At 39.0% G+C, this 27,485-nt stretch overlaps 1 protein-coding gene across 2 annotated transcripts in view; it reads left to right on the top strand.

The window, feature by feature from the left end:
- The window catches only part of PLA2R1 (phospholipase A2 receptor 1), a 107,174-nt gene that overhangs the window by 18,124 nt on the left and 61,565 nt on the right, over window positions 1-27,485 (top strand). For both annotated transcript variants that reach the window (XM_058664541.1, XM_058664540.1), the window contains exons 4-10: window positions 11,623-11,787; window positions 16,264-16,377; window positions 16,812-16,955; window positions 19,601-19,795; window positions 21,688-21,845; window positions 25,729-25,827; window positions 26,243-26,355. In XM_058664541.1, coding sequence (XP_058520524.1) covers window positions 11,623-11,787; window positions 16,264-16,377; window positions 16,812-16,955; window positions 19,601-19,795; window positions 21,688-21,845; window positions 25,729-25,827; window positions 26,243-26,355 — 988 coding nt within the window. The remainder of the gene's footprint in view (window positions 1-11,622; window positions 11,788-16,263; window positions 16,378-16,811; window positions 16,956-19,600; window positions 19,796-21,687; window positions 21,846-25,728; window positions 25,828-26,242; window positions 26,356-27,485) is intronic.

Genomic DNA, 27,485 nt, shown 5'->3' with positions numbered 1-27,485 from the left:
GCATTCATACAGTCTTCTCTGTCATGAATGAGTCAAGAATGATTAGAAAGTTACCTGTATCTAAAAGAAAAGCTTTGGGATTGATATATTGAAGCCTGAACAAGCACTCTGATTCCATTAATCCAGGTTTTGATTTGGAGTTTGTTTTGGTCCTGAAAAGACTATATGGTATATATTCCTGTTTTCTTTATGTTTTAAAGATGTTAATTAGCCATTCTTCATCAAGCTCAGTGCATTAATATGCTTTAAACAGAGTCAAGTTATAATACCATGTGATCTCATTAATCCCAGCTTCCAGGTCAAATACTTTAAAACAAACCTGCGTGCAGATAAAGCCCACTTATCCTTTCAATCCGCTACTTCTTCTAGCTGCCTTTTTAAATAAGCTGCCCTCATTTCTCTATATTCAGAGAGCTTGTCTTGCCCTCTGCCAAATCCTGGCATCAGCTCACCCTTGAGGATCTTGCCAAATTCTCAGTTGCCCTTATCATTTTCTCTACAATGAATTTTTGTTGTGACACCATTATCCTACTGTTTACTTTCTAGATACCACCTCAACATCTTTTTCTTGTTTTTCAAGTTTTTGTGATAACTATCATCATTTCTTTTTTTAACTTATTGTTTTGTTACTTTGTTTCATTTTTCTTTAGGTCTTCTAATTGTTCCTAAGAATTGTGGAATATTTCTATCTGCCTTTGGTTTCTCTATTCTGTGTTGTTCATCTTGCTTCTCATGAGACAGTACAGCACAGCTTTTACAATGTTGCCACCTTCCATGCCTGCTTCTCCTGGAAATGCATGTTAAAATGCAACAACTAAATTTGAAACAAAGGCCAATAAAAGGGAATAATTTCATAGAACCTGATTTATGAAATGATCCCTAAAATTGCCTCTGATTTGAAAATCATTATGTCTTACTAAAGTACATGTACTTTGAAATCAGACAAACTGAGAAGCCTATCCCTTTCCAAAGATGAGATTCAGAAAACCCCCTCCATTTCTCTGAATCTCCTATACCTTGAAATGGAAATCAGAGCAGAACTTATGTTGGTTGATGTGGGTTCAATCATATGGTGCACAGAAGACATCTGTCTTGGTACTGACACATCGTAAACACAAGGCCCCTGTTGGCATTATCACCATCATCAATATCATTGTCATCTTTAATTTGTCTTTTCAGCTCACGTATTTCTGAATCAATGATTCCTTCTCTTTTCAGGTAACAAGCACACAAAGCTAGGCATGGTGGTGAATACAAAGAGTTTTAAGACTTAGAATCCTCCCTTCAAAAAAATGTAGGATGCTCCTAAATCACTTGGGAGAGTGCAAAATACCATTCCAGCCCTTGCCCAGAGAGGCAGCACGTCTGATACACGGGACCCAAGCATCTGCACTTTTGACAAGTGCCCCTGTGGGTTGTGATGAAAGTAGTTCTTCAATAGGCAAGTTTTAAGCTGCAGGTAATTACACACAACATCTACATATAGGGCTGATAGACTGAACAACCAATATGGCAATGGATGTTGACAATCATAGTGGAAATCCTGATGTGCTGGTAGTTACCTGTTAGCTGCTAGAGCAAGGGTAGGAAGATGATGCAAGGAAGTCTGGGGCAATAGGTGAACTACTCTAAGAGCTCAGGACTGTGACTGGTCACCAATTAGCATGAAAGCATTTCATTTTTGTACAACTATCAGATCACCAACCATCTTATCTGAATCTGATAGGTACAGATGTATGCCCATATGATCCCCCATACTCCTTGGATTCCTGACCAGGTTTCATCTTATTTGCATCATCTTCTCTTTTTATTTCCATCTTAATAGCGACAGCATTAAAATTAATCACATGAGCAAATCCTAATAAAATCCAGTTTTTCATGTGACTCTATACTGAAGCATTTAAAAAGAAACTACATCATTCTCCTTAAGGTTCTGAGAAGAGCCCTTGTCATCATCCTCTGTCATTTGTAGCCAATTATGATTTCCCAGTGGAAGCCTGGATTTGGTGGTGCTTTGGATTGCACACTCCCTGGACTATCTATTTGTTCAGCTTCTTGGGCTTGTCAGCTTGCCAGTTCCCAATTCCCTGACCTTTACCAAAGCCAGCAGAAAGCATGTTTATTTGCACAAGGCTACATTACAGTTCTACTTTTCTACTTTCTTGTTACTTTTGGTTCCTAGTGGCTGACATACTTTAAAATCACGTGTCAGAGACTGAGTAAGATGAGAGCTTCTTCTTGGGGTTAGTGAGTGGATAGGATGGAGGGGAGTGAGGAATGCAGTTAAGGTTTGTACTTCTGCATCTCTCACTTAACATAGAAATTTTTATATCTCCATGTAAAATCACATTTTAAAAAAATTGTAAATGAGGGAAACAGACCTTTTGTACTAGGAAACAGAAGTACACTAGCAGTGAAGGATGTCATACAACATCTCCAGAAATAAGGGTGACACATTCGGGTTTGCACAGGGCAATTCTGCACCGGGGGAAGTCTCTCTTGCCTTGTTGCGGATTCACACTTAGAGTTAATGCTATATTACCAATCTCTGGAATGTTTTGATTGTCCCTGAACCTTACTCAGTTGATGGAAATGTGATCATTAACTTGCATGACACAACAGACAGACAGATGTGTGTCAATATAGATGTACACTGCCACCCACCCCTTGGTCTCCTCGTGGAGCAGCATCACTGGTGTGCTCTCCTAACATGATCTCACTTTCAACCAAGACCACTGTAGCCTCCTTTTCTGCCTCTAGCATACAATCCTCCTCCTGATTCTCATCAGATGACCTCATTTTCCACCTCAATATGACAAAAGAATCAATGACGAAAGAGAAGTGCAGCTCCTTAATCTTTAACCTTACTAATGTCTGGACTTTTGGTTCTTCTTCCCTCTTATGTAAAAGAATGATTTTCTTTCCCTGAGTTCTGGAACCTCCCATCAACTTCTCCAAGTTGCATCTCAGTATTTCTCAAACTGCAGCATCAGAATTTCCTGTGAGTTTGCTAGGACTGCAAATTATCAAAAACCCCCAGATCACTCCATCAGAAATTCTGGAAGTACAGCCCAATAATCTGTGTTTTAACAAATACTTACACATGATTATACAGTGTGTTTCTATCCTACTGGGTCCTATCTAGCAGTTAAACCTGTTCAAGGCATAAAATAAAATCCTAAAATATTGCAATTCCTTCATTATCACATCTACCTTTTGAAAATACCATCTCTCTCACTTGGTATATACACGGACTTCTCAAAAGAACCATCTATGTGTCCTCACCTTGCTTCCACTCCTCAGTGTACTAGCTCTCCCTGACTTCTGTGACAATCCATGACCTCCATTTCCATCAAATATGTATTGAACCTTATTATGTACCAGGGACTCTGCTGACTGTTGGGGGCTATAACTGAGGGTCACAGATCAAAGTCATGATATTAATGAAGTTCACATTCAAATATAGTAAGTAAATGTAGAATTAAAATTTTTTATTAGTTCTATTTTTTATCAAAATCATATTTTAAGTAAGAAACAGAATTCACATTTGACAGTCAAGGAATGTTTTCCTAAAGAAGTTGTATTTAAACTTTAGCCTAAGAGATGAGCAGCAGTCATCAATATAAACAGTAATGGCAATGAGAGTTTCATACAGAAGTAAATATGTGCCTGGTGCCAAGCAGAGAGTGAGGAATAGATCAACATTGGGTACAGGCTTTGATTAAGGGGCTATTTCGTTTCAACAGAACTGAAAAGTAATTAGACCAACCAAAGTTCATCTGTTTTTGACTCATCGCACGCAGGCTGACATTCCCAGGCAGTGTCAGTGATGAAATCCTCCCACTTTGCAAGCATAAACTAAACGTAGAGGGAATTTCAACAGTACTTGATCAGTGGATATGCAACAAGGTGGAATATTCCACATGGGGGGAGGGGAGTGGGGTGATTCCCAGTTCCAATGAAACTGTATCACATAATACAATGTAATCAATGAATAATAATTAAAAAAACAGCATGTAAACTGAAAAAAAAAAAAGAAATCCTCCCACTTACCCAGGCTGACTGCTCCCCCATCTCATTCCACACCACCCTCTACAATCGACTGGCCAATGCCTCAAGGCTTTCAGGAGTGAGAGGGGGTGATTTCAACCTAGAATAACAACATAGCAAGAGTGGAGTGAGTGGGGAAACAGTAACAAAGTGTCTGGGGAAGCACACACCAATTCAGGTAGATGCCAGATAAGTTATGATGTGTGAAGGTAAGGATTTACTTAATTTGCAGTACAGAAGAAAGCTATAAAAAGATATAAAAAGATTTAAGCAGGGAAGTACTATTTGTTTTTTAAATTTTAGGGATTACTTTGGTTCCTTTTTGGCAAGTGGCTGGGAAGGGAATATCATATGCTGGAGACCAGTTGAAGGGTTACGGTAATAATCTGGGCCAGGAGCAGATTTAGATAAGATGGTAGTGAGGGGGTTAGAAAAAAAGCGGATGTACTGAAGGTCTTATGTAGAGACAAACGAAACAGGATCTGGTTGTAGAACCCAATGAACTGTGCTGGAAATAGAGAGCTGAGTTGTCAGGTGGTTGAGCAGCTGCTTAAATCAACAAGCAGAAAAAAAAAAAATCAAGGGCTTAAGCCCTTAAGCACTACTGTAATGGAATAACTGAGTGTCTAAAACTGGAAGAAATGCCAACTCCCTGCTCCATTTTTCCCCAGGGAATGGCACACTTATCCAGGGTTAGGAAAAGCAGCAATGATGAGACATGTTGCTCCCTGTTGAGGAAACCTACAAACAAAACAAGTTTGTGTTTCATGAACTCTAGGTCAAGGATAAGGTAGAGGAGAAGAGCTAGAAGCAGAAACATCCTAGGTACTGAGTCCTAGCAGGGAAGTTTCTTTGAGGCTTCCCTTCTTCATTCCCACTCCAAAGTCAGCAGAGGTGTCTGAGTGAACCTCAACCCAGATACAAAGAGATTAAAAAGAGACAATTGAGGTTAGGAATGGTTGCATGCCAACAGCAAGACAGGTCAGATGTTCCTGAGATCTTGCCTATAACTCGCCTGAAGAATTGCAGTCCAAGAAAGTGGAGGGTACAGCAGAAAGTGAGGAGTTAATTACGACCCCAGGTTTCTGGCATGCATAAATAGCTAAGTTTATGGAGACAGAGAATTGAAGGGAAAAACTTAAATATTCACATTGTAACACGTTCCATGTGAATTGGTCATATGGAGATGTAGAGCAGCCAATTAGACACACTGGCCTGTGTATATTTGGAGGTTATAAGAAAGAGATCCACAGAAATGGGATAGATAGTTTAGAGAATATGTGGAAGAGAATGAAACGGGAATTAATGCCAAGTCTTAAGAACTCCAACATTTAATCTGAGTAGAGAAGAATAAAGCAGCAAAAGAGACTGAAAAGGTACCTCCAGATAACGGAAGAGTAGCCAGGAAATCAAGAAAAGAGGCAAAGTCAGCAAGGAGAAGGCTCAACTTGGCAAATTCTGCCAAGGGACTGATTTGACAAGGACTAAAATGTGTTTTCTGAATATGACAACACAGAAGTCACTGAAGACTTAACAAGATGCATAGTTGTTTTCACTGGCATAGATTACAACATATGGAAAATTTATACAATATCTGACAGTTATAGTAGTTATAAAAATGCACAACAAGATACTATACTGATAAACAGAACTCAACAAAATGCAGGAAAAATGTGTATCATGAATGGGGAAACAAGTATGGTTTATAATCTGAAAATTAATCTTAAGATTCAGTACACTAAGAGTGAAAATCACATGATAATCTCAATATATGCAGGGAAAAATCCAATAGAATTCAATACTTTTTAGTTGATAAAAAAAATCCAAAAAAATGAATAGCAGAAAGGAATGTCCTCAACTTGATAAGAGATGTTTAAGAAAAATCTACAGCCAACATACCTGATAGTGATCCCCCATTCAGTTCAGGAAGAAAACAAAGACATCCATCTTACACATCTATTTATCACTGTAGTAGATGTTCTAGTCTGAGTAAGCTGGCAAGAAAATAATGGAAAAGGCAACCATGATTATCTCTATTTGCAGATAGTATGATCTTTTGTATACAAACTCCTAAGGAGTTACTAAAATGTAATATGTAGGTCAGCATTGTGGCATGGTGTATTAAGCTGCTACCTGTGGTGCCCAAATTCCACATCAGAGCAACAGTTTGAGTTCCAACTGTTCTGCTTACAATCCAGCTCTATGCTTGTATGTCTGGGAAAGCAGTAAAAGATACCCTTAGTAGTTAGACCCCTGTGCCCATGTGGGGACCTAGATGGAGTTCCTGGCTCCTGGATTTGGCCTAATCCAGCCCCACTAGTTGTGGCCATTTGGAATGTGAATCAACATATGGAAAATCTCTTTCTTTATCTCTGCCTCTGTATGTCACTCTTTCAAATAAAATATAAGTCTTCAAAATTCCTAATACAATAAGTAAATACATTCAGTCATTGATAGGATTTAAGGTCAAGATAAAAATTGATTGTATTTTTATGCAGCATCACAAAATAATCCAAAAAAACATATTTCTAAAATAATCTCATTTATAATGGAATCAAAAAGATTAAAATATTTAGGAAAAATTTATCAAAATTAACCAAAAGCTTACACTGTTAAACTTACAATACAGAAGGAAGAAATTAAAGAGCTCAATGATGAAAGGCCATCACATGTTCATAGACTGAGGAACTTCAAACCGCTGAGGTCACACTGTTCTGCAGCAATCCCCATGAGTAGTTCAGCTAACTTGGTTTATTATGGAAGTTGGGAAATGGAAAGTCTAAGTTTTCCAACTTTGTTCCTTGTCATGATTACTTTGGCTCTCTTAAAATTAATGATTTTCACCTTTAAGTATTTTTGGTTATTTTAATACCATGTGAAGTTAAGCACAATAGTCAATTTCTGAGAAGAGTTCCAGTAAGCTGCCTTTAGCCTGAATGTGGCTGTTGCTGGCATTTGGGGAATAAACCAGTGAATGGAAAATCCCTTTCCATCTGTCTGTCTGTGTCTCATTCACTTCAAAGAAAATTTTTAAAAATTTAAAAATGAGTAAAGTATCTGAATAGATATTTCTCAAAGGAAAATTTTAAAATATCCAATAAGCATGTGAAATGTTGCTCAACATCATTAGCCCTCAGGGAAATTCCAACGAGAGAGAAGAGAGAGAGAGATACCACTTCACACCCACTATGTTGCCTACCGTAGGGAAAAAAAAAGTAATAATAAAAACAAGAAAATGTGGCAGAAGTTGGAATTTCATCCACTGCTGGCAGGATAATAAAATGGTACAGATACTTTGGAAAACAATCTGTCAATTTCTCAAGGCTCAAATTTAAAGTGAACATACGATCTCATATACATATATATGTGTGTATATATATATATTGAAAACCAGAGTTACAGATAGAGGAGGAGAGATAGAATCATTCCCTAGATGGTTGCAACAGCCAGAACTGGGCCAGGCCAAGCCCAGGAGCCTAGAGCTGCTTTCAGTTCTCCCACATGAATACAGGGCCCCACGCACTAGAGTCATCTTCTGCTGCTTTCCCAGGTGCATTAGCAGTGAGCAGGTCTCAAACCAGTGCCCATATGGGATGCTGGCATCACAGGTGGAGTTTAATTTGCTATGACACAATGCTGACCCCTACCCAATAGCATTCAAATACTGATAGACAAGCCTGGAAAATAGCATGAGCAAAATGGAACATGGTATTTGCTTTCTTCATACTTACCATTCTATCAAGAGGATAGATCATGAACCAGAGATTATGTAATATGTCATTTACTTATGATCAGGATGATCATGGGTCCTGTAAGGCCTTGAGAGTACATAGCAAGAAGTCATTTAGTTTCATACCTATTTTCCATTATTTCCCAGCGCAGCACTTTTAGAGAGAAGATATTCAATAGCTATTTTCTTTCTCTGAGTATACAAAAGCTGAAAGAGATAGAGAATGATAACTTCACAACTTGGAGTTCAATAGCTGCTCTGATAGTATAAGTATTCATTTTATTTTAAAAAGAATTCAACAACTGTATAACATAGTTGCTTCCCTCAAGGAGTTCAAAATTTACCAATAGAACAGATAATATAAAGACACACAAATAAAAATATGACAATATGATTGAGACCCTTAAGGCAAAATTTTTCTAGAATGTTGACATATCTGAGATATGAGCATTTAATTCTGCATTTTCAGTGGCTTATAAAGGGAGATTATATCCAAGTACAGATGGCAAGACCAAGGTGGGAGTTTGTGGCAGATGAGCTCTTAGGGAGCGATTACTGAGGCAGAGAAGTGCAGGTAGGTGGTTCCTTGAGGGGTCCTCTCAGCATGAATTCATGTGCAAAAAGGGGGAAGACAATGGGACTCGGCAGAGAACTGACAGACCTTATAGAGGTCTGTGAGGTGCTCACAGGGAGAATGCATCTCAGAGTCCTCCTAGGCAGGGTGAGGGGACCTTCAATTCCTGCAGCCGCCATTGTATCCTGACTGCCTTTGGCAGGCAGGGAGAGTGATGTTTGGCAAAGTGATCCTTTCAGCCAAGACAACCCTTGAGAGGGTCTGTCTGCTGCTGGGGAAGCAGGTCCACAGCACTCGCTACCTCAGCCAACCCAGAGTGGCATTTCCATTCTGTTTATTACCTGCAGGCTGCAGATGACAGCTGTCAAGTGACCCACAGGCCACTCAGAGAAGGATAGACAGGACATAGGCATCTCCCTGCATAGAACTTCATTTTTAAAAATATTTTATTTAACCAAAGTTCAATGATGAATGAACACACCTAACTAAGAGAGTATGACACTTGTTGGATAGATCATAAGACTTCCTTTTGATTAAGTTTAATTAACACAGAGATCCTCACACCAAGGGAAATCTAACCTTAACCTGATTACATTTGCACTAAGACATGATCGCCTGCACGACTTATGCTGACTCCTGAGTAAATTCAGGCTATACTGAAAAGTCACGACTGACTGTTGGCAAAAATGGGAATAAGATCATTTGAAAGGTCCTCTATATTCTTTGTCATCACACATATAGCAGTAACCTCGAGGCTTTAGGATTTGTTGTCAACACTTCCATGCAGGAAAAGACAAACAGGGAGGGAACTTGACCCAGGACTGACTCTTTTCTCTCTCTGTATCTCCACTCCTGTCATTCTACTATCTTCTGGTGTCCAGGATTATAAAGACTAGTCCTTTTAGGGAAGCGCATTGGGTTTGGTTTGAGTTTGTTCACTTGACACTGCTGTTTCCTAGTGTTCCCTTCATGGAACATGTGCATAAAAATCAGGAATTGATATTAAATGCATGTTCCTGAATCCCAACCTACTACTGATTTGGATTCTTTGAAACTGAAAACAAAAAGCCTTCATTTGCAGAAATTTGGTTAAGTGATTCTGTTTGTGGTTAAGCCGTAAGCACTTGCCTGCTCTTCCTTCGTGGTCCAACAGTCACACTGCATAGGTATGGTTGAAGCATGTCAAGCAGTGCCCAATGGGTTGCCCATCTCAGGGAAGGTTTAGGGTTTTAATGGAAGATGGGCTCTGAGGATTCCATCTAAATGGGGACATTTCAACCACCAGGACAATGTGGTTGCACTTTCTCTTTCATTGCTTCGATGTTACTTCCTGACAACCTTTGTTCTGTCCTTCTCAGTCTCAGATCCTTTCACCAATGTAAGGGTTCTTTTACAAGTTTTGTGGGAAAATGGAAATAAAAGATAAATTTATTTGAATCCATGCATATGAGGGATTTCCAAAAGGTTTGTAAGAAATGCATAGCATGAAAACAAATTCTGTGCAGATTTCAAAATAATTTTGCACCCAAATACTTATCTTTTAATTCCTTTTTCCAACACACATTCTAAAGTATCCTCATATATGTATCAGTTAGGAAACTAGTGAAACCTTAGATTTATACATGATTTTATAACTTTAGGCTTACCAACTGGATTCTGGAAAATGTAATTGCAACCAGACATGACTAAAAACTGTTCAAATTTCCCAAGGTAACCATTTAAGTATTATGGGGAAAAGAAAATTAGTGGAGAAAAAAAAATTTATTCTGAAATACATTTGAAAACTATTAACTTTAAAGTAAGCATGTTTCTTCACCATATGAAGTATCATAGCTTTCACCATGAGAGGTCTTCATAAAATTCACAAGAAATGCACATTATGAAAAACCCATGCACGAATTTCATATTTCGCAAATCTACCTGTGAATCACGTTCCTGTGAGCTTTTTGAAGCACCCTTGTTTGCTTGTGTATTTCCCAGGCATGCCATCCAAGTGCATTCCTCACATTCTAGCTTTTCTTGGGGAGCCTCTTGAAGCTGTCCTGCCTGAAAATCTCTTTGCAAAGGTTATTCTGGGTTTCAACAGGCTGCCTGCTCCTTTGTCACAGTCATGCTACACAAAGATTCAGACTTCTGCTCTTATAAAATTATTTGGGGGGGGTTCATTTCCAGCACTTAACTATATAACTCCTTAATTCATCTTCAGGTTTAATTTAAAATGTTAGTAAAAGCATTCAAACCAACTCCTGATTTTCTGCTTTTTTTTTTTTTAGTAAATGTCAGACTTTTTCAGATCAATATTTCATACTTTTTTAAAAAAGATTTATTTATTTTTATTGGAAAGGCAGATCTACAGAGAGGAGAAGAGACAGAGAGGAAGATCTTCCATCCAATGGTTCACTCCCCAAGTGACCGCAACGGCTGGAGCTGAGCCAATCCAAAGCCAGGAGCCTCTTCCGGGTCTCCCACGTGGGTACAGGGTCCCAAGGCTTTGGGCTGTCCTCGACTGCATTCCCAGGCCACAGGCAAGGAGCTGGATGGGAAGCAGGGCCGCCGGGATTTGAACCAGTGCCCATATGCGATCCTGGCGCATTCAAGGCGAGGACTTTAGCTGCTACACTACCACACCAGGCCCAGATTTCATACTTTATTAAATTTACTTTAAAGCATGCTATGCAATCATTGGCCAATGTCTTACAACTGCATTTTGTTTCTTTTCCTCTTGGTTGAAAGCACTTTTCAAGACTACATATAAACATTCGTGTGCTCAATATTGCTTTGAAAGTTTGTGATCCTTATTGACTTGTATTTCTACTGTACCTTTTTTTATTCAATTAGTCATTTCATGTTTAGAGATAAAGGTCTTTTGAAACAACATTTGTGCCTATTTCAAATATTTAAGATTACAATGTAAAGTTCTAAATGAGCACTTTTTAATAGAACAGATGTTATTTCCACAAATAATTCATTTCTATTTTCTTCTCTCTAAAGTTGTTTCTATCATTTTCCTGGAAAAGGTTAGGTCTTCCTTATGGGCAACTGCTTGAGTTTTCTTAGGTAGATCATAAAACAGCTTAATAATAACATTTCCATAGGATAACAATGCAGATTTCATCACAAAAGCTCATTGAGACTAGAAAAGGCACTGACAATTTCAGGTTTGCACCGGGGTAATTCCATCCAAATTCATCTTTCAAATTTATTGCTATGTAGGTAAAATAAGGATCTAATGGATGTTGATGTTGAATTTTGCTTCCACCCTCTGCAGAGCTAGGCTGTGATGTTATCTGGGAGAAAGACCCCAACACACACATTTGTTACCAACTCAACCTGCTGTCATCTCTTTCCTGGACTGAGGCACATTCATCATGCCAGATGCAAGGAGGTGCTCTGCTAAGCATTATGGATGAAGCTGAAGAAAATTTCCTAAGGAGTAAGTAGGTGGATTATGCACACGCTCATTGATGTAGCAAGATATTGAAAACTCTATCAGTGTACAAAAAAACATATTGTGGGGTAAAAGTTTTTCTTAGAAAAATATTTTTTAAACATTGATCAAACCTAAGATTTTCACATGACCTGTGGCCCATTCTGTCTGGCACCCACTGAAGTCCTCCTTATTGTTTGCATCTTGTGGAAGAGAATTTAGGGCACTACAAACGTCCTGTCAGAGTGCAGCTCCAGCAGGTTAATCAGGAGACATCCAAACTCAGTGCTGATTCTGGGTCTTTGTGGGGGTTCTTCTCTAGGTACCTTCCACATTTAAATAATTAAGTAGTCTAACCCACAGTCTAATCCATCACTCACTCTAATCCATCACAGACTTTCTGGGGGATACCAAAGGACTTAAAATTTAGAGGGAAAAGATAAGAACACGGTAGCAGACTTTACATAAAACAATAATACAAGATGTCATCTATTGTGTTAAAAATCAATACTTGTGTTTCACTCATCACTAAACTCTCCTTTATAGCCTAGATATACTATGTGCATGTACAAATGACTCTTCCAACACTCTTTGATACATTAGGAATTGACACAAAATTAGTACTTTCATTAAAACTTCCTGACACTACTTTTCAACTTTATTGCACATGTAGTACATGTTTATTTTAAAATAATTTTTAAATTTCAAGTTTAGAGAGCGAAATGAATGGAAAAGCTGCATAATTTCACAATACAGAGACAGCTGTCATATAATCTGAAAAGAGTACTAACAATACACACATATTTATATATGTATATACTATGTAAAAAGAGTATATATTGTATAAAAACATGAAGTGGCTATTTCCCAGTGGACAGGAGAAGAAGCATAGGGCTGACTGTTCAAGTCTGAACCCTGACTCTACCACTAGCAGCCAGAGTTCTCCTAGTAAGTTGCTTGATCACTCAGTCCCCCAATTTTCACCCTCTAGTATGTGGAAATAGTGAACATTGCTTACTTCTTGTTGTGGGGTATGTTCTATAATGCAGATGAAGTCTTGGGAAAGTTCCTGATACATGTAACACTTGATATGTGCTAACCATTTGAAACAATCATGCATAGCTTGGCAATGTGCTTACTTCATTTTCCTGCCTACAACGAACACCTATTCCTCTCTAGAACTATAAATATGTATCATAATTTTTAATGGTAACCAACAAGCATTGGTTGGCAGTAATGTGATTATCTCATCTCTTCCCATTCAGGCTAGATAGAATTATTTATTTTGTTTTATTTACTTAGTTTTATTTGTATTTACTTATATTTATTTAATATTATGCAAAGCATCCATGCACATGCTATTCTGCATAACTCGTCAATTATTTCTCTATAGATGTATAGAAATGGATTCACTGGGTGGAAGAAGGAAACTCTAAAGCTTTTGAAAACTATTAGTATTTTTCAGAAGGATTGTAACCATCTCCACAGCCATGCAAAAATGAGGAATCAACACTGAAGCTGATTTGATGGAGTTATGTTGCAGGAAAATACCAATTCTCAAAATCACTCTTAGCCTGTAATTATTTTATGTGAAAGTTTGCATACCATTTATTAATTTCAGTTGCTTTCTATCTTATATGTGAGCATTTCTCATGAGAAAGCTTGAACTTGAGGAATACCTTCCAAATAAGTTATTTTAGAGTCTCTGATGTAAACACCTCAATTTGCATCTGGTGAGGTGGTATAGCACGTAAATCCTTTGCCTGTGGTGCCGGGATCCCATATGGGCACCAGTTCAAGTCCCAGCTGCTGCACTTCACATCTAGCTCCCTGTTTATGGTTTGAGAAAGCAGTAGAAGAAGGCCCAAAGCCTTGGGACCCTGTCCCCACATGGGAACCCAGAGGGAGGTGGCTCCTGGCTTTGGATCAACTTAGCTCCAGCTGTTGAAGCCATTTGATGAGTGAACCAGCAGAGAGAGGATCTTTCTTTCTCTCCATGAATCTGATCTGCCTTTCCAAGTAAAATGAATTAATCTTTAAAAAAATTAATAAAGATAGATAGTTAAATAAATACCTCAATTCTATCATTTGTTTTCCAGAATTATTTAGAAAGACAAGTTTATTAATAAAGACAAACCTGTTCTGACCAAGGTATTTTTTTAAATGATGAGGATAGCCTAACATTTCTTGCTAACCAATGGTGAAACATTAATTATGCTATAAAGAACTTTTTAAGTTGTCTCAAATGCTAAGAATAGTCAAAGGAATTTAGGTTTGAATTTATATTTCAGTATTTTGGACAAATTTGGACCTTTTTAAAAATATTTATTTACTTTCATTGGAAAGGCAGATTCACAGAAAGGACAGAGAAAGCGCTTCAATCCACTGGTTCACTCCTCCAATGGTCAAAATGGCCAGAACTGAGCTGATCTGGAGCCAGGAACCACGCTCTAGGGGTTTCTTCAGGTCTCCCATGTGGGTGGCACCAAGGCTTTGGACCATCTTTCACTATTTTCCCGGGCCATAGCAGATAGCTGGAAGGACAATGAAGCAGCCAGGACTTGAAGTGGAATCCATATGGGATGCTGGTGCTTACAGGTAGAGGATTAGCCAATTAAGCCATCACACTGACCCCCTAGATTGGACATCCTTAAATACAGATTTTAAATTACGCAATGATATTTATGTGCTATGAAAACATCTGGATTCCAAAATCATTAATTAGCATTTTAATCATATTATTTAAAAATAGCTAATAATTATATTATTAAAAATAGACAATCTGGATTTGAAACATAGAAGTGTCTTCCTATCTTGTCAATCCATCTTTTATTTTGCCTATTGCTACTACAAATGCTGTTCTATGATTTAATCAAATGATATGGGAAGGAGTGATCAAATGGCCATTAGCAAGAGACTCCACGTTAATACCTCAGGGAACTGGAATGTTGAGGCCCATGTATGTTATGCTGTTAGTTAAGTAATTCATGGGATCTCAAAATTATAAAACAACATTTTGTGTTTTCTTACGAGGGTTTGATTCTTTCTATTCTCCACCATGTATTAAAATGTCTACCCACTGAAGATGATACAGTCTTGTTATGTAAATCAGCTGATCTCATTAAGTGGGTAATTATACAGTCTGCCATCCAGGGTGAGACTTCTGACAGTAAAAGGCACTGCAACTGATGACTACTCTGGAACTACCTGGACAAACCATGAGATTTTCAGGCAAACTAGGACATACACATGCCCTGCTTTTAACTCTTAGCTAACAGGGCTTTAATATCAGCCTGGACCTTTGCATCTGACTCACAGTAAACTGGATTCTGAAAATGATAAACCATTAGAGAACAATGCTTTCCTTTTAAAAATGAGATAGGTAAATGGCAACATAGGAAAGTGGCACAAAATGATCCATTTTTACTAGGTGTTTCTGATGTTCTTTTTGTCCAAATTTTATTGCACAAGACATTTGTGTTTATTCTATGATAATTTTGTAAAGCTCGAGTCAAGAAAAAGTGACAAAAAATTGCAAATAATGCTATTGTTTCCATAGTACACACATGAATGCAAATGTTTAATCCTGGTATCTGTAACAAAAAGGTTTTTTAAAATGTTTTTATCTGAAAGACAGAGACAAAGTTTATTCATTTGTTAGTTCACTAGGCAAATGCTCAACAGCTAGGGCCAAAGCTAGGACCCTGCTCAGAATTCAACCTGGATCACCCATGTGGGCTCTGCACCCATGTCCTTGCCTCCCAGATGCATATAACAGGAAGTTAGAATCAAGGGCACAGCTGGGACTCAAACTTCAGCAATCTGATACTGACTGTGGGCATCCGAGGTAGTATGTTAACCATATGCTGATAAGCTTTCTCCCAAAAAGGTATGGAATTAGAATGTGAGTGCTAGAACAGGTGCTACAGAGTCAGCCTACCATGAAACTCCCACCACAAGTTGTGAAAACAGCCTTGAGTGTGAGCACTGCACAATGCACGCAGCTTCCCTACTCAGGATGGCTCTGCCCACTCTATCCCTTGGATTCAGCTGCCCCTCTCAGCCAGACAGCCCCTGTAGCTGTTAAAATACACAGCTCCCTGGCTGCTCTGCCCCTGCAGGCTGTCCTATCTTTTGCTGTGCACGTTGTGAGATCCCATCATCCACCCCCCACCCAACCCTCCTGCACCTTCTAAAACCGTGAAGCGCATGAACCCCCATAAATAAAATGGTCTCAAATTTGTGATACCCTTAGATTAGGTTGGCAACCATGGTAAGATAACATTTCTGGATGCTACAGTCAGGGGGTTTTAGTGGACTGTCGTGTTTTGCAAAATGGTGGAAACAACAGGATGGGGCTTGGTAGTCCACAAGCCTTTTTTGTGTTACTGACTGGGATTGCCTTATGACTCCATGATCCAGAATTAGGAAAAACAAAACCATTGCATTTTGTTTTTTGAAACTTCATATTGTCTATTTCAGAGCAGATGAGCAGTGAAGCAGTGGAGGTATGGACTGGTCTGAATCAGCTGGATGTGAATGTTGGCTGGCAGTGGTCTGATGGGACGCCACTCAGCTATCTGAACTGGAGCCCAGGTACCCTGGTGTTTTATTAATTTTCCATTTGTGGCACAGGAAATAGCCTTTCCTGTGTAGCTACATGACATGTTGTCATAAAGGTGGTTTGTCAACGTTCATAAGCGCCACTGCATTCCTACAAGGCAAGCTTCTCCAGGCCAGAAGATGAGGCCAAAAGGTAAATGACTTAGCTGAGGCTGCAGCAGGGTTTGCATCAGAGCCAAGATTGCAGTCTGCTGTCTTAAAAAATAGCAACAGATTGCAAAATATCTCTCTACAGTACAACAAAGTTGGATCTTTCACAGCCTTTGGGAGATCACTTAATTGCCTTGCCCAAACTTTACCTGCAAAATCACAGGCCCCTCTATGCCAAAAGCAAAGAATCTCCTCGATGCTAAAATCGGATTCTGCATACTTTAATCTCTCCTCAACACACATGCTGTATTTTTCAGAGACACATTTTGAACCATTTGTCGAATATCACTGTGGAACTTTCAATCCACTGATGCCAAGGGCCTGGAGGAGTCGAGACTGTGAGTCCACCTTGCCTTACATATGTGAAAAATACCTCAACCACACAGATGATGACACAGTTGGTAAGTATTGTGATGTTTAGTGACTCTCGTATGTTGCTTGCCTTCTCAATCAATACACATTCTTTCACTTTTATCTAAAAAAAATCATACTTAAAACTAAGCTAAACCTTGTTTGTGTTTTGATAATTAAAAATGTATAACTAGCTAATAACCAGTATTCTAAAGGTTCTCTGAAGTGGACAAATGCCTATAGGTTTTTAGTAAAAACTAAAACAAAATTTCCTACACATAGCAAATAGTTTGTTCTATTCTTAAAAAAAACACAACAACTGGGTTTTGTCATTTAGTTTGTGTCAGAGAAACAAACTATGTTCCCTTTTACCTTTTAGCTCTGAATTCTATATTTCCTCTCGAAAGTAAGCACAAATTGAAAAATAGTTTTGTTAAATCTTCCACTGATTTTTAAATTATTTTTAAGCTGATACATAATCATATATATTAGGGGAGCAGTATATTTTTTAAAAGGATTTTAAAAATTTATTTGAAAGGCAAAGCTAGAGAGAAAAAGAGGACAAAGAGAAACAGGTTGAGGCAGGGAGAAGGTGAAAGAGAGAGAGAGAGAGAGAATCTCCCATCTGCTGGTTCACTCTCCAAATGGCCACAACAAGGGCTGGGCCACACCCCATGCTGGGAGTCTGGAGCTTCTCCCAGGTCTTTACCATGTGTGTACAGGGCCCCAAGAACTTAGGCCATCTCCTGCTGCTTTCCCAGACATGTAACCAGGAAGATGGATTGGAAGTAGAGCCAGGACTCCAGCTGGAGCCCATATGGCATGCCAGCACTAAAGGTGAAGTTTTAGCTGCTATACCACAACACTGGCTCCCAGTAAAAGGCTTTGATCCATGTGTACTTTGTGTAATAATCAAAACTGTTTATCTATTATCTATATGATAACATTTATCATATCTTTGTGGTCAGAACACTCAAAATCCTCTCTTCTAGCAACTTAATCTCCCCACTATACAATGTAACCCCAGAACTCACTGCATTTAAGTGTCTCTTGCTTTCCTATTTCATTAATTTTCTAGCACACCCGTATTTCTTATTCAGAACACATCCTGATGAAATAACTTTCAAAACTTTTAGATGCCATAAAGGCTTAAAAAATACCTAATTGCAATCTAGTGCCTGAAATCCAATTATTTCTGTTTTTTTTAAAGGACTATTATTTCTTTTAGTATCTGGGGGAATTAATGTTTTAACTCGGAAAGTAGAGATAAAAACAACCATTTTTAAAAGAATCATTACAAGAATAAAGAAGCAATTCTAGATTTAAGATAATAAACTGAACCATCATTTTCAAAGATTATTATTGCCAAGTGGATCTTATCTTTTTTATAACCTTGGAGATACCAAGCTTAGGAATGCCACTGAATGTGGAGAAGAGAGCGGGAAAGAAGCAGCATCCTGTCATTTTTTCTGTCAAGATTATATTCCCATCATTCTGAGAATTTGCTGAAATTGCTACTGGCTATTATTGCTCATGTCATTCTACCACTATCTTCTTTCCATCCTCCTTTCTCCATTTCTTCTTTCACTGTGATTTCTATTTCCTCTGCCTGTCTGAATTCCCTCCTGCCACCTTCGTTTTCATCTGTTTTATCTATTCCTGTGACCTATGCACAGCACAAATTGAAGTCAAATGACCAGAATTGGGGATAGTGACACTCAGCTGGCTTGAAATATTTGCTGTTGCTTCATCAAATTCTTTTGAGGGTGTAGGCCAGTGCCTTCAGATTGTACTGCTACGATTTCAAAATCTCTGCTGGTCTTGTCCTTGTTCCAGTTGAAGTTTCCCTTTTATCTTTGCATCTCGACTTTAGAGACTGAACGTTTCACTTTTAAACAGTGCTCTAAGTTTTTTAGATCACAAACTACATGGGTTGATGATATCACAATGTTCTCATAGTTTTTGATTATGAATCTAATTACTGCCAGAGTCCCAGAAGCAACTTTTGATTTTTTTGCTTACCCAACAGTAGCAAAGTCAAATCTAACCAAATTAGTTCTGAAGAGTGAGGAACCCCTAGCTGTGATTAATACAATACAATTCTAAAATGCTATTAACAGAAGGGAAACAGCTTTTGGAAAAAGAATGGCAAGCATTCCCCAAACACCAAGGCTCTGCATTCCTGTAAGTGCTGCTCATGGGCGTATCCACCCAGGGTGACACCACAGGCAACCAAAGGTGGCTGTCCAGGTGACATCTCTGTCAACTCTGTGCTGGAGAACACAGTCTGAATGTGGACTCTCTTCAGCTAATGATAACTGTGTGCCCTGTTCGCACCCTGCACATAAAGTCCCTGCACTAGAACTTAAACTGTGTTCCAAAACATCACTCTTTGTGCCAGGTGAAAAGAGTTCACAAATGGAAAATTAACTGTTCAAGTTTCTATTTGGTCCTAAGTCTCTGTCTTTGTATGACTTCTGTCACAGCTTCTGCTTCTCGTTGCCTGACATTTCCCAGGTCAAGAAGGGAATCCTACACTAGACCCTCCTCAATGCAGAAGGTCTAGAATTCCATGACTTATTTCCTAGGTTTTTCTTTTCCATGTTCAAAAAATCATCACACTGATGACCATTTATACCAAGGCTACTAAGTAAAATACGTGTGGAGATGACATTGTTTTTGTTTGTCTGAAAAGAAAAAGATGCTTGGAAATATTATGCCACCCACTGTGAGCCTGGCTGGGAACCTTACCATCGTAATTGCTACAAACTTCATAAAGAAGGAAAGGCCTGGAATGAGGCTTTGCATGCTTGCCTCTCTAGTAACAGCACATTAGCAGACATACGCTCATTAGCAGAGGTGGAGTTTCTCATCACCTTCCTTGGAAACGGTGAGTACAACTTTGCCTTTGAGTTAAAAGCTGAGTTTTCTTGTGTATTGAAAATAAACTGAAAATATGTCATGGTGAAAAAAATTAAAAGAAAAAAATAAGAAAGGAAAGAAGGGAGAGGTTAGGAGTCTAGGTGAGAGAAAGGGTTGGGCATGAAATGTCACTATGTGTTTAAATCTGTATACATGAAAAACAAGTTCATTTACCACAACAAATCAAAATGTCCTAAAAATTAGAAGAGAACAGAAGCAATAATAGAACTTATTGTAGTAATATTATGGAAAACTCTAATTCCACTGCAACAAATATCAAATAATTACAGTATCTGCCCAAATAGAAGTTTGAGTTAGACTACCATAACTATTTTTATTAGCAGAGTTAAAACATATTTAAACTATTTAGAAGACCTTATTTATGACACATATATTTGAAATTTCCAAATTATATCCACGCAGAGTATAAATTCATTGACTGTTATGAAATAGGTGTTCAGGAACCTTGTAATGTATTCATACATACCAGATATTTAAAATTTTTTAAAGGCAGAGGTCATTTTCTGAAATCGTCAATAAAAAAGCTTAAACTTGTAATTCAGCATTATGTCCACTCGACAGCAGTAATGTGTGGAAGTGATATAATGCAGGTAGTAAAGAGAATTTTGGGGCAAATGACAAGTTTAACTAAATTTGAGAAGTGACAGCAGTTCATTTATCTGGTGCAGAGCCTGAGAAGGCTCTGCCCATATTCACAAGTTCCAGGCTGCTGGGACTTCACCAGACTTGGTCCAACTGAGCAGGTCTGCTTCTTCCTGTCATGTGTATATTTGACATGGAAGTCTGCTGAAATCACCGCAGCCACTTGCTTCATATTTTACTTTTTAAAATCAAAAGGAAACTGCTCAGATTCTATTTTTCAATAATATGTTTTCATTTGAAGGGGAAACACAAATCCTTCTTTGTCTCTTTTCCCAATCCTTTGCCAATGGGATTAAGATGATCCATCTCAATAAAAGCTTTTGAACCTCATCCAGACATTTAAGGTTTTTTCACCCTACCCTGGCTGACAAGCTTGTATTCCTTTTTTTTTTTTTAAGATATATTTTATTGGAACAGCAGATTTACAGAAAGCAGGAGAGATAGAGAGAGAAGGTCTCCCATCTGCTGGTTCACTCCCCAAATTACTACAATGGCCAGAGCTGAGCTTATCTGGAGTCGGGAGCAAGGCACTTCTTTCTGGTTTCTCACAAGGGTGCAGGGATCCAAGGACCTGAGCCATCCTCCGTTACTTTTCCATGACACAAGAAGAGGTCCAGATGGATAGTGGAGGAGGTGGGACACGAAATGGCATCCATACAGATGCTGGCACCACAGGGTGGAGAATTAGCATGCTGTGTCACTGCACCAACCCCAGCTTGAGTTACTTTTACAGAAACCTACTGTTTTCTATTTCAGTAACAAAAACAAAAGGGGGGGAAATTAAAATGGCTATGAAATAACTATTTTTAAAGCTAGACTAGTATTAAAAGGGTATTTCTTAGTATGCCCTTTTCATGGTCTAGTGGCACTTTTCATTTTTCCCTTCTCCAGACAGAAGCAAAACCAGACTTTTCAGATCTACTTTACCTGCAGTAGCAGGAAACAGCATGCCAGGAATTTGATTTGCTGCAGCATTGCCTTTCTATTGGCTTTAGATCATACTCTGCCTTATTTATAATGCCTATATTGAGCCAAAGTGGATGTTATTGGATGGGGGAAAATTTAAATAGGTATCACTGAGATGTAAATGAGATTTCATCATATGAAGAAGTAACCATCAAACTGGTATATTTTGATCATAACCCTAGTACATCCTTTGCAAATGTCTTTCAAATAATTTATATTTATTTCTTACAGAAAATGCATCAGAAACGTGGATTGGTTTGAGCAGTAATACATTTCCCGTTTCCTTTGAATGGTCTAATGGGTCCTCAGTCATCTTTACGAACTGGCACAAACTGGAGCCTCAGATTTTTCCAAACAGAAGCCAACTATGTGTCTCTGCTGAGCAATCTGTAAGTTGATTCATTTTTTTCTTCAGTGCTCATTTTTTTTTCACCAGTACAAAGGGTCACTTGTTCCAATGACATGAGCTAAGACAGACTAAGACAGGCATAGTTCCTGCTTCTTGTGTGACTTCCATGCTAGGCAGTGAACAGGAACAGGAAAAAGCATGGCCATCATTGTCATAAAGACTGCTCCAAGAAAATTGATGCCAGTTTGGAAAGAAGCTTGGTGGTGGGCCCGGCGGCGTGGCCTAGCGGCTAAAGTCCTGGCCTTGGACGCCCTGGGATCCCATATGGGCGCCGGTTCTAATCCCGGAAGCTCTACTTCCCATCCAGCTCCCTGCTTGTGGCCTGGGAAAGCAGTCGAGGACGGCCCAAAGCTTTGGGACCCTGCACCCATGTGGGAGACCCGGAAGAGGTTCCTGGTTCCCGGCATCAGATCGGCGCGCATCGGCCCGTTGCGGCTCACTTGGGGAGTGAATCATCGGATGGAAGATCTTCTTCTCTGTCTCTCCTCCTCTCTCTGTATATCTGACTTTGTAATAAAAATAAATAAATCTTTAAAAAAAAATAGAAGCTTGGTGGGGACAACTACTTCATAGAGATAGTCACTTCTGAAGAGATGGCACTTAAGCTGGGAATTAAGCTACCTGAAAATTTCTTTTGAATTGCAGGGGAAGAAAATCTAGGCTGAGGATAGCAAACATAAAGGCCGATGCAAGTCAAGACCTGCTGTATTTAATAATCAAAAAGGAGACCAACAGTGACGAGGTGGTAGAGGATAGGGCAGGAGACGCGCTTTATAGGCCATGGGTCAGAAACCACTGAAATACTTCAAGGAACCAGAGGGCGTGATCTGAAGGCATGAACTGGCTTACATTTTAAAAACAAAGGTTTCCTACCTAATGAATGCATTAGAGAAAGATCAAGTGGGAGCAGAAAAACTAGTTTGAAAACTTCTCCCAGATGGAATCAGTATGGTTTCTACAGAGAGAAGTGGACACACTCAAGGGTGCACTGGAAGATAGGATGAGTTTTTAAATTAGACAAGGGTCACTTTGGTGGATGGTTGTGCCTTGACCACCATGGTGACATTGAGGAGAACTGCAGGTGTTCTGGGGAGTCATGGTGTGAATGCTCCAGTCTTAACAAACCCTCTAGAATCTGAAAAGCTTTTGTAAGCCCTTTGAAAATTGTGACTCAGCTGCAAATCTTGGTCTTTTCCTCACACAAATGGAATGGTCCCTATGGTCTTAATATCAGACTTACCTGTATGTTCCCATCTTTAACTTATTGAAACTATTTAAGTATACAAAGTTAGCTTAACCCCAAGCCATGTGGATGGATTATTATGCATTTAAAACAGATTTAACCTTCTTGGTTATATGGACAGCTGCTGATTACACCAGGTGAATAGTGTTTGAACTGCGTCTGAGGAGGGGGAAACAATGGACTTTCTAGATTTATCTCAGGTTTGCCCTGGCAAAATCCACCACAGTTTCTTCTACAGTATTTGACATTTCAGTAATTTGTGAGTTTAATATAATTAAGACTGTCTTCATCGCCCATGAACAAACAAGAATATTTCAGTTAACATAATCACAGAATAGGAGCCAACATTTGAATGAGAATAGTTTTATACAGGGCAAAAGCAAGTATTCATATCTTTGGGTAGGTTCAGAACGTTACTCCAGGATATTTTCTGATTCCTTTTTAAGCATTTTTAAAATTTCTTTCATGTGAGAAACAGACACAGAGACAGATGGACAGAGTTCCTACTTTCCAGTTCACTCCCCAGATGCCTGCAGCAGCCTAGGTATAAGCCAGGACCCAGGAGCACAATCGGTGTAGCCCATGTGGTGGCAGGGATCCAGTGATTCCAGCCATGACCTCTACCTGCCAGGGTCTGCACTGGCAGCAAGCTGAAGACTGAAGCCAGAGCGGGATATCAAACCCCACTAATCCAATGTGAAATGCAGACTGTTCCATTATCAGGCTCACTGCCCACTCCACCATGGCTCATTTTGGCTATCAGTGGCTACACAGCCACTTAAATAGTAGGCATGTAATAATTAACATTTATTTCTATCAAGTGAACCTTAGTATGAATATAATTATTATAGTTACCAAGTACTAAATTTTAATTTGAGAGTTAGGAAACTGTTCATTCTCTCCATTTGACAATTTTTAAGCAACCACAGTCTGCCTGACACTATCTTATAACTGCATAGTTTGCTGGAATAAGCTGTGGCAGAGGGATGTGGGCTGTGAATACAAGTGGACGTGTCATACCCACGGCCATATAGGATGTTTCTGAATATCATAGAAAGGTGCCATATTTCCCCCAAATCCTGCAAGCCTGAAATACTGCCTGGGGTTTGAATTGGGTGGTTTTAATCTAACATTCTATTTGTGCATTAAAATAAAACAAAATCCTTTAGGATGACAAACTTTTAGATTGTTGACAGTTATTTTGTTATTATGAATGAAGCACCTGAGAAGCCTTTGGTAGAACTAAGAAAAAGTATGAAAGTAATTGCCTACCATCTAAAGAAGAAAGATTTTGGGAGTTAGCCGGGCTTCTCAGCTATGAAAGTGCTATCTAGGGAGATTCGTGGCAGCTTCCAGCATCACAAATTATACATGAAAACAGCAGATTCACTAGAATACAAATAAATGGCTGAAGAGGGAAGCAGCATTCTCACTTGGTCAAAGAGATGGCTTTGTCCACATGGTTCTCCAAGTACGGCCCCTGGGCCTGCAGTATCAAAGGGACCTAAAAACTTGGTAGAAATTCTTGGGTTCCATCAAACCTACTGATAAGACTGGTCACTGGCTTTTCAGCAAATCTTCCATGTGATTCTGGTGCACAGTAAGATGGAGAACCATTGTTCTATCCTGTATTTGTTTTGTTTGTTTCTGTTTTGTTTTGTTTTGTTTTTTGCTTTAGAAAGTTTTGTTTCCCCACAAGCTCTGTACTTGGAATGGTCTGTAATTCTTTTTTATCTTTCTTTAATTTTTATTTTTCATGAGATAGTTTGTTAGGCTGAGGGGTTTTCCTTTCTATCCTGTAAAAGGAAATTTGAGAAGGGCCAGCACTGTGGGATAGTGGACTAAAATGCATCCCATATGGGCACCAGTTCAAATTCTGGCTGTTCCACTTCTAATCCAGGGCTCTGCTAATGTACCTGGGAAAGCAGCTGAGAATGACCCAAATGCTTGGGCTCTTGCACCCATGCAGGACACCCGGATGAAGCTCCTGACTCCCGGCTTCAGCCAGGCCTACCATGGTTGTTGCAACCATTTAGGCAATGTCTAATTCTGCCTTTCAAATAAATAAAATCTTTAAAAGAGAGAGAGAGAAAAGAGAGAAAGAGAGAGAGAGAGAGAGAGAGAGAGAGAGAGAGAGAGAAAGAAAGAAAGAAAGAAAGAAAGAAAGAAAGAAAGAAAGAAAGAAAGAAAGAAAGAGAAAGAAAGTGAAGGAGACTGAATTTTGGAGCAGCTTCATGGAAAGCCAACTTTGCTTCTGATATCAGTCATTGTCCCCATTTTTGGTGACCATGAAACCTTGTGCAAAATATGAAATGAACCTTCAGAGTGGCAATGAAAATCCTTGGCTCACACGAAAATACCCAATATTATGCTTGGCACACAGCAGTCAACAACATCAGTTGCTTTCTGTTTCCTGTCTGTCCTGGAGTGTGTACCTCAGACCCCTGACACATCTGGGATGACCTCTCCACAGGAAGAGTGTCTGCAAGGAGATGTCCTACTATATAAGCCCATTGGAATCCCTTGACACTGGGCATATTTGTGTTCAGAAGCAGTGGATTCACCCCTCATGGGTTAGCATGGAGCATGGTCATTCAACTTGTGACATCTTTCCTCTTAGGAGGGACACTGGAAAGTTACCAACTGTGAAGAAACACATTTTTACATTTGCAAAAGGCCAGGCCATGTCCTTTCTGATGCTGAATCAGGATGTTCAGAGGTAAGTGTTACTCATACTGCAAGACATTACAATCTAGGCTCAAAGGCTACCTAACTTGGATAATACTTGTCTATCTACCAACAATTTAAATTATAGATAATTTAAAGTAAAAATCTATTTTGGTTTCCCCTCCCTTCCTGGCAGCCCTCCTCTTTATGTTCTGGTTATGGGGTACTTTCGATAAACCAGTTATCAGCCAGGAACACCCAAATAATTTACAGCCTCAGAAGACTCATTGTCATTAAAGCCATTTTCAGGCTGAACAAATATAAAGATATGCAAACAAAAGTCTGAGGAGTTTTGCGTGATTCTGAGGACCAAACCATGGAACTAATAAATGTAAATGTTCAACCAAAGTCCTTTGGTATTCAACTAAATTAGAGTATGACCTTAATTCCCTTTCTCATTTTTTAAGGAGTGGGAGAGACATGGTGGATTCTGTTACAAAATTGACACAGTCCTTCGAAGCTTCAAGGATGCTTCCAATGGCTACTACTGCCCTCCTGCGCTTGTGACCATTACAGACAGGTACCTAACATTCTAACAGAAACATCACTGAAGTCTTGGAATGATGAAATGTGACTGTAAATAGACTTTGGTGCCACCTGAAGAACACTGTAATTGCAGTATTAAGTTATTTAAAGTCATTCTATATTTTTCTATATCATGCCTAAATTTATTTTTGCGTTGCCAATAGCAAAATTTAAGCTGTATCCTATTTTCCATAAGAATTTTAATTATCTACCTTGGTCCAAATATTCAGTTGTGTTGAGATTTTGAAGATCTAAATACTTGTAATGGAAGTACATTATTTAATAATTAAGTGTGCTTTAATGTGTGTGAGCTGCATAGGGATATTTTCAGCAGAAAAGGAAGTAACTAAGATGCGGATGTTTTCAAATGCCTCACCACAGCCTCTTCAGTCTACCTTGTTAGATTTAGATTTCTCTGGGCACTGGTGACCTCCTGATGATGGCAGCAAGCCTGCATGCCTGTCTCTCACTCCACATGATGCCACATGCCACAGATGTGTAATAGGGGATAAAGGTGACTTTGTATTACTGTCAATGCCACAGAGAGTCTAGTGGGAAGACTAATTCTTTCATGCTGAAAAGTGAATCAAAACAGAACTCTTCAGTAGCCTCAGAGGGAAGTGCACTTGCAAAACAAGTCACTCACTTTTCTTTTGCCTAGGTCACTGCCTTTACAAATGCCTACATGAGGGGAAAATATTGTGGTACTACCCACTGTGCCATTTCTCACAACTTTCACATCATGTATCAGGGCGTTTATTCAAGTCCTGTGTTTCTGGTTCACACTAAGGCATCTGCAAAGACAGCAGCAGATGATAGCCCAGCATTCAGGTGCTCGCCCCACCTCCTGGTTCCTGGCTTCAGTCTAGCCTGGCATCATCTGTTGTAGACATTTGGGAAGTGAATCAGTGGATGGAAGGTTCTCTTTCACTCTCCATCTCTCTATCTTCAAATAAACAAATAAATGAATATTTTTTTCCAGATGCTCCCTGGATACTAGGAAATATTTCAGGACAAGTGGTGCAATGATTTCTAACTACAGACCTTTCATATCCACATCTAATTGGTAGAGGAGTACATGTTCTTTACTATCCACACTTTGGGACTCAAAAGCCACCACTATTT

Source organism: Ochotona princeps, chromosome 5, assembly GCF_030435755.1.
Source record: "Ochotona princeps isolate mOchPri1 chromosome 5, mOchPri1.hap1, whole genome shotgun sequence".
NCBI lineage: Eukaryota > Metazoa > Chordata > Mammalia > Lagomorpha > Ochotonidae > Ochotona > Ochotona princeps.
Note: the sequence above shows the minus strand (reverse complement) of the source record. Positions and strands in the feature narration are given on the sequence as shown.